Genomic DNA, 12,333 nt, shown 5'->3' on the forward strand with positions numbered 1-12,333 from the left:
GTGGGAGTGTGCTGTGTGTGTCTCTATTTTATTCAAGTTTCAATCTGTTCTTCTTTCATCACATAATGTGATGATGCAGATCTTGCTTAGTTTAACATCTGGTGGGCAACCTTTTCTGTTGTGCTTGACCTTGTGATTCTTTTATTGGTTGACATCCATCTGAATCCACTTCTGTTGTGCCAAAAGCTAAAATAATGCCTTCTGAGACATGAAATTGCTGGTCAGCATGAATTTATTAGTTTGCATTTCCTGGAGGAATAAAAACTTAATGGTCAGTGCTGCTAATGAATGAATATACACGTGCGATTTATATGGAATGAAAAGTTGTTACATGCTCCGATTGGAAACAACAAAAATGCATATTAACCAAATAATGAAAAGAAGAAACACTATATTTATAATTATTATAATCTCAACTAAAACCAAGTTGTACCGACAGGCAAAGTCAACTGCAAGCATTCATCGTTGAGTAATCTGTGATCAGCTCAGAGTCAAAGTTTCACCGGTCACATCCTTTCAATGGAATAATTAATTCGTTAACATCATTGAGTCTAAATTACTAATTTCAAATGCTTAAGATTGAATCTAAATCACTAATTTAAAATATTTAATCAAAATTTAATAGTAATTCACACATCAAACCATTACAAATCAATAATATTCTTAAGTTCCATCTTCCCCACTAAGAGTCAAACTCGGTTTAACTTGGTTGAATCTAAACTATGTCATAGTTAACAATAATATATCGATCAAATCCATAAAAATCAATTTTATTCTTATTCCATTTTTGATCTGAGACTAAATTGGGGTGTCACATTCCAGAATAAAACAACAATTCGAAAACAATTGTCAGACTAAATCGGAGTGTTGCATTCCAGAATAAAACAACAATTCGAAAACAATCATCAGACTAAATCGGGGTGTTACATTCCAGAATAAAACAACAATTGGAAAACAATTGTCACTCCACTAAATGGCAAAGTGATCAACCAGCATATAAATATATCAGATCACATTCACATACAAGCATCAAACTGAGGATTAAAAAACCCAGGCCTTTCATATGGAAGAAGCGAAAAAAAGAAGCAAACAATCACCAAGTAGCAATGAACTGCCACATTCTGTATCCAGTTTTTTGAATGAAACAGGAGAAACTGACAAAAGAAACAATCGTCTCCAGCAGAAAAATACTAGAGGCAATGATGATAAGTTTTATTTTTCTTTTCTTAGTTGAATGATCTATCTCTCTTATGCAGAGGCAGTCTTCCTCTGCTGGAATGCAACTGCATAAAGTGGAACTGCCACTCCGATGCCGAAGCCAGAGAACACTCCCAAAGTCACCTTCAATTTCTGATTCTTCGTGCCATCCAGATTATACATGTGTTTCGCATGAACATAAAATGGTTCATCATGGCCATGCCCTCCCATTCTCTTCAAGCTAGCTGCACGAAAACCCCGAGTCACTGCCATAAAGTAAATCAACTTCTATTAGAAAATAGCGGCAATCAATCAAATAACACGATCCTCTGGTAATATAGTCAAGTAAAAACATATTAAAGGAAAGACAATGCAAAAGACTGAATCGATGAGAGATCATAAAGCTATATGGATCTCTGTCGAAACAATTCAAAAAGTGTTTTCCGCAAATCAACCTTTTATGAAGCTGGCTGTCAACATGACAAACCCTCTGAAATGGAGGGTCTGAATAATACCAATCCAGTGAGCATGACTGAGATTATCTAACTATTTTTTTCTCATTTCTAAACTGATAGAACTAAACATTTTAAGAGTGCATTATCTCAAGTGGAGCCTTTCCTGCCACTCCATATTCCCATTTACACACAAACACAATTGGATAAAAAAAAAAGGGGGCATTTTGTTGCAAATTTAATCCATCTCCAAAAATTATTGATATTCAGAGTAAAATAGAAGAAACCACATATTTGTAACATATATTCCTGTCTCCTTTACTCTTGCTTGCAGTTTAGTATATGTCATCGGTTTGGGCACAGTATAAAGAAAGATCAAGTAATTTCCACAGGAAGAACAAGTTCAGGCTATCTTTGTCAGTGAGACCACAAAGATGGAATAAATGGGGATCAAAACCATCAACTTGACGACAGAGCCGACCAACAAGGTAACCTCTTATTCGCTCTTTCTACTCCACTAACACGGATGCAACAAGATGCCATGTTTCAAACGTGATTTCTTTCCGTGATGAACATCGAAGAGGACAAGGAAAGCAACCAATCAAAGGGTACGGGCACAAGAACCGACCAGGACCAAAAATGCACCAAAAGAAACCCCACATCGGGATTCAGGACGGATAAAAGGGCTCCAAGCCCAAATTTGAGCAACCCAGTCTCCTCCAGTGGGACTCGATCGGGGAAAGGGAGAGGAACTTGCCTGACCTAGCAGCAGCTTCGGCGTGCGACAAAAGCTTCAACCCGCTTCGGATACCGCGGCTCGATTTCGGCCGGCGCCGGCGCCGTCGGTGAGACCTCTTAAGCGTTTTCCCCAAAACAGATCGATAACCGCCGACCCGATACCAATAGGCCGGTTCGGGTCCCGGTGCACAAAACCGCAGATGCGGAGTACTAATCGATGTGCATCGAGATCCGTGATAGAGTTGATGCGGTGCACACCCAATCTCATTACCAGCCCTACAAACTGCATCCGTGCGGAATCCGAAGCCATGCGAGTGCAAATAGGTGCGATTTCTCGCCCGACACCACAATCTCATGTGACTCGACCTGAACCGACCTACTCGTGGTCGAGATTGGATCTGCTCGAACTCAGGCCGAGTCGCAGTAATTTAAATGAACAAGAAAAAGAGATAAAAGAGACGAACGTTTGGAGATGCAGCAGCATTTGGTCTGCTGTTCTAATCATGCTATTTATCTCTCGATAACACTTGACGTTGAAGAACAACCTACATTATTTATTTCGAAAAAGGACTTGACTCCTAATTGGATTTTATCTTATGGTACCGAAGGAAACCACCGTCGTCAAATTCTCCAACTTCTATTTTATTTTCTTTTTTGGTAAACAAAAGTACATAACATTGATTTTTAAAAGCTTATTATAAATATATAGGTTTGAGATTTATGATACACAGCCAAAAAAATAGTATTATGATATTGGAACAGCCGAATGAACCATCATGCCGTTGTTGCCATGAGTAATATATAGCCCACGTGATAAATCATATTCATGATAGCTTCTCCCACTTTCTTCTGCTTTGAGATGCGCACTTCCATCGGAATCCAACGGTGATGATGCGTCTTCTTCCGCGTCCGTTATTTAGATCTCGTCATGAGCGAGCTCTCGTTAAGAGAGAGCTCTTCCCTCCCACATCGCAACAAAAGAGGACGATAACGAACCTTTCTTCGGAGGAAACGCCGCCGTCCTCCATGATCACCACCGATCCGACGGCCGGATCCACCGAGGAGCACCGTCCCGCAAGCCACCGTGTCCGAAACCGATCGCGCTCCCAACCCCGGTTCTTCTCTGGCTCCGCCTACCCCTCCCCATGCCCCCGCTCCTCCGCCATCCCATTCTCCTGGGAGCAGCGCCCCGGAATCCCCAAATCCCTCTCCCACACCGCCGCAACTGAGGACGTCTCTGCCCTCCCCCTCCCTCCCCCGGCCCGCTCCCGCTCGGAACTCTCCACCACGCGCAAGAAGCGCTCCGCCGCCTCCCCCGACCCGTTCGCGGCCGCGCTCGCCGTCTGCTCCAATGGCCTCCCGCACGACGGCGACGACGTGGGCGAGCTCTGTTTAGTGCCCGACGCCGCGCCACAGAGGGCGGCCTCCATCGCCGACCGGTTCCGGCTCTTCGACTTGTACGGCTCCTGCAAGGCGGCGTGCTCCGTCGTGGACGCTACGGTCCGCCTCCCTCGGACCGGGTCGTTGCGTTTCCCCGGCCGCCGGCCCGGCCCAGACAACATCTGACTCCCTACTCGTCCGGCTCGAGGCAAGTACATACACTATTCCCCAAATTATGTATCAAACAATTCTGTTAATCTAATTAATTACGCGTTTATGGTTGCTTCCAAAGAATGGAATACTGTGGTTTACACAGCAGAGTGGGTGGATGGGCTCAAACTTAGAATGATGGGTTGGCATGACTGTCGATTTGAGGATAATTTACTACATTAAGGAGATACTTAAGAGGAAGTAATTGAGTGATTAGTGAAGCACAATACCTTATAAAATTAAAAATGAAATAATAAAGTAGTTTAATTGTCTAAAACAGCCTTCTTTAGCTGACATGTGACAGTAGGAAGTGGTAGGCTCAACATCTATTTCTTTTTTCTTTTGATAGCTCAGTGCGATGATTGTTAAGTGGAGCAAGTTGGAGGATCGAGGTCAAACTATGTCATCAATGCCAGATGGGCTTTTCAAGTAAGAGGGCCGGCATCAAACTAATAAATAGATCTAGATTTTAATGGAATTATGGGGTTCTCAGTAGTCACTAAAGTAGTAGGCTGAGGTATTTGATCATAACTATTATGTTTTGTTTTGTGTTGAGTTAGAAGGATAATGTGAATGGATGTTGTGGTAGTATGCATTAAGCTCTTTAGACTTGATGTACAGAAAGAATCATAATCGAGGAAATCGGGAGTATAATCATGCATGTAATTATGGTGTTTCACTAGATTGGACATCAGGTTCTTCTCAAAACCCCTCGATTCTTACGTGTCCGGTATGTGTTGTGGGATAGCGTACAGTAATGAAAACGACAACTTGATGTGTCTGCCAATTATCATTGGACCACTTATGTCTGTGGATTGTGTTGGCTCCTTTAGGAGTACAATATCATGCCAAGACCAATACTAAATGATTCATCTTGTTATTGTTTGTTCGCATGAAAAGATCTGTAGCTTCGATGCGTGCTTGTTTGTTTGTCCTATATCTCTTGTTCCATTAGTTGACCTTTGGATTTTGTTGGAAAAAATTATTATTATAAATTTTTTTTTCTCTTTATGTATTAAAATAAATTTCGTATCAAAATATCAATTTATTATCAAAAATAAGTATTAATCAAAGAAACATAAACAGTAAAACAATGAATCAATAAAAAAGTGGGACACCAAATTTTTATGTGAAAAATCACGCACTCATAGTCTATTTCAAACTTTTACTATCACTAATAATGATAACATATTTATAATAAGTCTTCTTCAAATAATTAGAAGATCATAATAATATCAAGAACATATATAGTGATTCAACAATAATATATCATCATCACTATAAATAGATTTCATTAAAAAAAATATTTAGGTTTCATCAAGTAAGTATATCAAAAAAGTATCTCATAGATGATAAATTGTAGATCGGCACCGTTAAGATTGTAGAGTTTGTTGCAAGGATTCTTTATATAAAATTTAGGTTAAAATCGATGAAATTTTACAGATTGATCGTCTAGCAAAAATCTTAAAACCTTAACTTATTCTCATCTCTTCTTTCTCTCTCTTTTTTTTTTTTATAAATAAATCAGAGTTCAATACCTAAATCATCTGATCTAAGCACACTTATAGATTGAACCCAATAGTTTTCAAGAAAACATAAATCTGTTTCTCTCTCTTTGATAAACCGGTAATGACTATTGGTGAGCGTGGGTATGTGAGGTAGTAGATTAGATTTTATAGTATTCGAATTTAATCCATCCGAGTTATATTTAAATTTATTTATCAAACAGTAAGTGGATTCATGGGGAAAATTTGCGAATAACTTGGCCATTTGAATGCGACAATGAATTTTTTTGTGGATGATATGTGTTTGTCCAATTCATTAAAACCAATTTTAGATTTGAATGAGCTTGAATAAGCAAAGACATACAAGCTAAAAGCATGAAATACAATTGTGTAAGAATCATAGATATCCATGTGTTGATAAGGACACACGTTAATGTTCTTGCTGAGATTGGATTTAACACTGCACATTGCAATTAAGTGGATGAGAAGCCCATTCAAGCTATTGAAGGCTCGACCTTAGATTGCAGCTCTTAATACAGTTAATGTGGACAGATGATCCATGATCATTACTTGCTGCCCAAATTAGTTCGACAATTAAGGTTAAGACATCGACAATCGACCCGAATGCCCTTTGTTTTGGACCAATGAAGACAGCCACACTCTTGTAGAGACGATCATAATCGACAAATTAGGGGTGTCAATTGCGAGTCATGGCTTGCAAATAACAAAGGATAGAGGCAAAGCACGAATTTTATTGCAGAGGACAACGAAGCTGGTGAATAGGGCGGAGCCGCCGGTCGCCAGTGTTGTACTCGAGGAAGAGATTGTACTAGTAATGCGTGACGAAGAGATTGTACTCGACGACGGTGTCGCCGGTGTTGGTGTCGAAGCTGTACGTCCTAGCCTGGGCGTAGCCGCGGGCCAGCCGGAACAGCCCGCTCCCGCCAACCACCGGCATCTCCCTCACGCCGGAGAACACCGCGTTCCGCCCCAGTACGGCGATCGTGCTCCCGTTGTACTTCCCCTCGACGAAGGCGAAGTTCATGGCCATGAGCAGCGCCGACTCCTCCTTGGAGGCGAAGGCGTAGAATCCCTGAGCCCGGCCGACGAGCCTCGAGGTCAGCTCCGGCCCCAGAGTCACGGGGTCGTCCATCATCACCACCACGCCGAACGCGGTGGCCGACGCGTTCGACGAGGCGGCCTCCGCCACGCGCACTGCGCTCGGGCTCGGCCCGCTGATCACGTCGTGCCAGTAGAACCGCAGGTGGCTCAGCTTCTCGCGCACCGGCTTCTTCACTGCTCTCTGGCTCTGCAGGAAGCCATACGCCTCCTCCTCCGCCGCACAGGCTACAGTGAACAACACCGCAGTAAACGAGAGGAAGAAGAAGAGGGTGGCAGAGGGAATGTAGAGGAGTCTGGCCATTGGGGAACTCCGGAGAGTGCTCAGGGCGAGGAGTTCGAAGAACTCGGTGTCTACATAAAAAAGGGAGAACGCGAAAGGTGGTCAGTATCCTTTCTCGTCTGAAAAGTTGACAGAACTGGCAGGGGTTGGTGGGTGGATTGGTGGTTCTCGGGCTTTGGCTTCTGAGACGGTGGCGTAAGAGGAGGAACAGCTGTCGTCCGCCATGGGTAGGCTATCATTGCTCTGTTTCATGCGGAAAAAGCTCGGAACAACCGCTTGGCCATGGCGGTTTTGCTTACACAACTGGATCGAGAAGACAAGAAGATGATGGGTTTTCAATTTATTCTTAGAAATTTCGTAAATATATTTTCTCTATTAAGAATAAAAGATGGTAATATCTCTAAAAACATGATATTTTTCGATGAGATCATTACTAGGAGGAGACTAACCAACAACCTCTGGTACCTGCCACCGTCGTACCAGCAGACATTGCTCTCTTGACATGCTTTGTCGTCTGGGAAGTCGTCGTCATCATCCTCTGGATGAGATATTAAGAGTCTTGATTCTTCAGAGTTCTCTAAGGAGAGGTCACTGGTCACTCTCATCTTTCCTTGCAAGGATGCATCGTTTTGCTTTAAAATTCGGGCTCGCCATAGACGATATACCGTGACCTCGATGATTGATGGAGTAGAAGCGAACCTGATCGATTCCAGTCCAACAACCCCATGATTGATTATATAAGTGACATTGTTGTAGAAGATAACAGAGCTCGTGATGAGGTCTGACATGCGAAAAGAGACGAACTAAAACCAAATCACTAATGATGACACTGTACACCACCACGGCAACGTCAGTCGTGGGGTTGTTGTATACTTCATGCCCTGGGCGTAGCCGCGGGCCAAAGCTGAATACCCCGTTCCCGCACACTGGACGGCACCGTGATAGAAATGAAATATAAAAAGAAGATTACATTGATTGACGCCCTTGTAAGATGGTGCTTCTGTCAACTACGTGAGAAACACATAGTTGATGTATGACAATTTGTTCTCGCATAAAGTAAAAATCGATGACGATGTGTTTCATGCGTGAGTGGAATACCAGATTGGCGCATGGATAAGTGGCTTCGATATTGTCACCATATATTGTAGGAGTAGAGTTGATATTGATGCCAAGTTCCTTGAGGAGATTCATGACCCAATTGAATTCTACAGCAGCGGTGGCAATGACACGGTATTCAGCTTCAGTTGTAGAACATGCAATTGTCTTTTGCTTCTTGGAACTCCAACTTATCGGATTAGGTGCAAGGAAGATAATATATCCCGATGTGGATGTTCTGTCATCAAAATTCTCTGCCCAATCAACATCAACAAAGGCATGGAGATGAAGGAGAGAGTGTTTACGAAAAAAGAAGCCATGATTGATAGTCCCACGAAGATATCACAATATTCGTTTGACTGCAGAGCAATGCATAATCGATGGTCGATGCATGAATTGAGATAATTTATTGACCGCAAATGAGATATCTGGACGGGTGAGAGATAAGTACTATAAGGAGCCAATGACTCGATGGTATTGAGTTGGGTCTGTAACAGGGCTTTCATCACATAGTTTGAGCGACTCGCTAGTAGACATAGGTGTTGTAACTGCCTTTGCATCTTGCATGTTCGTTTTAGATAATAGATCTTGAATATACTTTCGTTGTGATAGGAAGAGCCCGGAAGATGTATATGTTGTTTCTACTCCCAAAAAATAGCTCAAGGTTCCTAGATCTTTAAGAGAGAATCGATCTGCTAAATGTTTGAGGAATGCCTTGATTTTCATAGGATTATTGCCTGTGACAATAATATCATCTACATATATCAGAAGATATAATATATTGTCACTTTGGTGATAAAGAAATAAAGAGTATCAGACTTAGAGTTGATGAAGCCAATTGATGCCAAAAACGAGCCAAGTTAGGTGTACCAAGCTCTTGGAGCCTAACAAAGTCCATAAATAGCTTTTTGTAGTTTACAAACATGTTTTGGATATTAAGAGTGGATGAAGCTAGGAGGTTGCTGTATGAAGACATCGTCAGTTAGGGTCCCCTGTAGAAAGGCATTGTTAACATCGAGTTGACGTAAATGCCAACTTTTTTAGATGATCAAACTCAGAATAAGTAAGATGGTTACGAGTTTAACAGCCGTGCTTAATGTTGAAGTCAATCCAATTTGGGCAGTAAAGTGCGTGTCGAGGCGACACTGATATGTACCAAATCTAGGAATTTAGAGATGGTTCTGAACGCTGCTTGTCAGGACGAAGAAGGTGGAGCAGAGGACAGCGACTTGGGAGAAGAGCAAATCATTGCTGTTACAGCTGCTGTGGCAAAGAGGGTTGCTGTGACTGCGTCAGAGAGGGCTGCTGCAACTGCGGCAAAGAGGGCTGCTGCAGCTACTGCGGCAGAGAGGGCTGTTGTGGCTATTGTGGTAGAGAGAGCTGCTGCGGCAAAGAGAGCTGCTGCGGTTGCTACGGCAAAGAGAGCTACTACTGCGGCTGCTGCGACAAAGAGAGCTGTTGCGGCTGCTGCGGCAAAGAGAGTTGCTGTGGCTGCAGTAGAGAGGGCTGCTACGATTGCTATGTCAAAGATGGCGGCAACGGCTCGCTCGAGCGAGATGCGGGAACGAGGATAGGTAGCAGGCCGGGGAGCAATTGTGAGGCTGCGTCGGCTTTGCTTCTGCAGGAAGAGGCAGAGGAAAGGCAACAGTAAAAAATACCGTCGGCGTAGGGAGGAGTAGAAGGCGTGGCGATGCTGGCCCTTGTTCAGCTTCGAAGGAGGCCGACTTCCGTGGAAAACGCTGCAGCGATAAGAGCTCGACGGAGGAAGATGCCGCTATTGCTGATTATATACAGCAACAGCACTTGATGGCAGGAGCAGCGACGGAGAGAGGGAGCTACTGAGATGGAGTCGCGGTCCACAAAAGGAGCCGAGATTCAGTGGTGGCCTTCACAGTGATAACTCTGATACCACGATAGAAATGAATTATAAAAAAAAAGATTGCATTGATTGAAACAATACACAATCCTCCATATTTAAAGAGAATTTTAGGAGGATTTTTCTTAACATATTTACGATATCTCATCATGTAATTAGGGAGATCTTGGCTATATACTGTAGTTGGGGAGAACTGGGAACTTTGAATGGGAAGAATCCCAATCAGGGTGGATGGAAGCTATACACTGTCGTCTACAGCTGTGAGCTTAATCCTCGGATGACGGCTTCTATCCTGTTGTTCTATCTACCATTGTTCATAAGATTACTCGCACCAATGCGGTTTGCCGAACCTGCCGCTTATTGATTGAGAGACGAAGACTTATGCACGGAGTTTACAGCGACTATTGTAGAAGACGACGAAATAATACCAAACCACTAGTAATGCATGACAAAGACATTGTACTCGACCACGGCGTCGCCGGTCTTGGGGTCGAAGCTGTGCGTCCTGGCCTGGGCGTAGCCGCGGGCCAGCCGGAACAGCCCGCTCCCGCCCACCACCGGCATCTCCCGCACATCAGAGAACACCGCGTTCCGCCCCAGGACGGCGATCGTGCTCCCGTTGTACTTCCCCTCCACGAAGGCCAAGTTCATGGCCATGAGCAGGGCGGTCTCCTCCTTAGCGGCGAGCGCGTAGAACCCCTGCGCCCGGCCGACGAGCCGTGACGACAGCTCCGGCCCCACCGTCATCGGGTCGTCGATCATGACCACAGTGCCGAACCCGCTGGCCGACGCGTTCGTGGACGAGGCGGCGGCCCGGGCCACGGTGACGGCGGTCGGGTCCGGCCCGCTCACCACGTCGTGCCAGTAGAACCGCAGGTGGCTCAGCTTCTCGCGCACCGGCTTCTTCACCAGCTTCTCGCTCTGGAGGAACCCATGCGGCTCTTCTGCTGCAGAAGCAAAAGCGAACACGACAGCAAAGAGGAAGAAGAAGCCGGTGGTAAAGGAAAAGCCACGGAGTTCGGCCATGGCTGCACCCACGCTGGAGAGTCTTCAGGACTTCGTGCCAAATCCTTCTTAAAAGAAAAGGAGAAGTGACAGATGTGGCTGCAAAGGAACCATCGTCCATTGTCTGAACAGTAACCGGTCAAAAGTCCTGGATGTGCTGTAGTGGTTGGCTGCAAGAAAACGAGAAAAGCTCTTTCCATGGGTTGGTTAGCGGCCATCATTTTCTTGCTTCATCAGGTCAAATAGATGCGTTGCTCTCTTCACATCAGGTCAAATGTGAAGGACCATACCGGCAAGTTGTTCTGCCTGCTCTAAGGATCGCATCAAATGATGGAGATATTGACGTACGTCAAGAACAGTGGAAATCGTCTCCAAAGCAGAAAGAAACCAACCGAACTCAAAGTCATTATAAGTTTGGAATTCTTTGTTGATACTTCTTGCCGTCCACAGCAATCTTAAATTAGAAGATTCAATATGCATGCATGTCTTTACTTTGTATCTGAAGCAACACTCTTTAAAGTTTAGGCCACCAAAATGATTAGATTTATTGGAAGATAAATTGCAGTTTATGTTTGAGAAGAAATGGTTTTCGATACGAAAAAAACTAATGGAGCATCATAATTCATCTATCAGGTAATACCAATATTGAATGGATCTTCAAAGCCGAAGTTGGTTGAAATTTTCGATAATCTTAGTTGTATTTTTGTATACAATTGAAGAAGTCAAATGATAAAACGAAGAGAAGTATGATCAACAGAGGATGCCATTTAAGAGTCGTTGAGTTGCTTCTGGTGGTATCATCTTTCAAGATCGGGGAAGAGGTAATGAAAGATTGAAAGATTTAAGACCTACCACGACAGAGAAAGAAGATGCCTGCTATGACGAGGTTGAAAGTGCTTGAGTTGTATAGGTCGGGAAAGAGGTAGCAGAAGATCGAGACCCGCCATAGTGAGGACAAGAGATGCTTGCTACGATGAGAACGAAAGTGCCCGAGTTGTGCGAGTCGGGAAGGAGGTAGCGGAAAATCAAGTCCGATTACAGTGGGGAAAGAATATGCCTGTTACGACGAGGCTGAAAGTGCCCGAGTTATGCGGGTCTGAAAGGGGATAGTGGAAGATCAAGTCCCGCTACATCAATGAAGGAAGATGCCCACTATGGCAAGGTCGTCAAAACCTAATATGCTCAAGATGTGTAAGTCGGGAGAAGAGGAGGCTTATTACAATGAGATCTCAAGGCGAAATATACCCAAGACATGCGAGTCGAGATATCTCGATCCACAATAAGGTGTTTGAGAAAAGTGCTCAGAATGTTTGAATTAGTGGGACCTGACCCAAACCACACATAGAAAAACATGACGTATATAGGTAGAAGGAGAAGATCTTGACTAATGAAAGAACCATATGACATGCCTCGAACCCTTTTACGAGACTCCCGAGCCATGCCTTCTGGGGTGGATGAATGATAGTGAATATT

At 43.9% G+C, this 12,333-nt stretch overlaps 4 protein-coding genes across 4 annotated transcripts; 2 read left to right on the top strand and 2 right to left on the bottom strand.

Annotated features, from left to right (window-relative positions):
- Positions 1-3,413: 3,413 nt before the first annotated feature.
- LOC135625708 (uncharacterized) lies at positions 3,414-3,953 on the top strand. The gene has a single exon (XM_065130796.1). It carries the CDS (start codon positions 3,414-3,416, stop codon positions 3,951-3,953), a length of 540 nt encoding a protein of 179 aa, XP_064986868.1.
- Positions 3,954-6,161: 2,208 nt separating this feature from the next.
- LOC103975093 (dirigent protein 22-like) lies at positions 6,162-7,198 on the bottom strand. The gene has a single exon (XM_009390005.3). It carries the CDS (start codon positions 6,903-6,905, stop codon positions 6,312-6,314), a length of 594 nt encoding a protein of 197 aa, XP_009388280.2. The 5' UTR covers positions 6,906-7,198; the 3' UTR covers positions 6,162-6,311.
- A 1,956-nt stretch (positions 7,199-9,154) lies between these two features.
- On the top strand, positions 9,155-9,553 carry LOC103975094 (uncharacterized). The gene has a single exon (XM_009390006.2). The coding sequence runs from the start codon at positions 9,155-9,157 to the stop codon at positions 9,551-9,553; it is 399 nt and encodes a 132-aa protein (XP_009388281.2).
- Positions 9,554-10,181: 628 nt separating this feature from the next.
- Positions 10,182-10,914, bottom strand: LOC135624609 (dirigent protein 22-like). Its single transcript, XM_065128410.1, has one exon. It carries the CDS (start codon positions 10,879-10,881, stop codon positions 10,291-10,293), a length of 591 nt encoding a protein of 196 aa, XP_064984482.1. The 5' UTR covers positions 10,882-10,914; the 3' UTR covers positions 10,182-10,290.
- Between the last annotated feature and the right edge of the window lie 1,419 nt (positions 10,915-12,333).

Source organism: Musa acuminata, chromosome BXJ2-10, assembly GCF_036884655.1.
Source record: "Musa acuminata AAA Group cultivar baxijiao chromosome BXJ2-10, Cavendish_Baxijiao_AAA, whole genome shotgun sequence".
Lineage (NCBI taxonomy): Eukaryota > Viridiplantae > Streptophyta > Magnoliopsida > Zingiberales > Musaceae > Musa > Musa acuminata.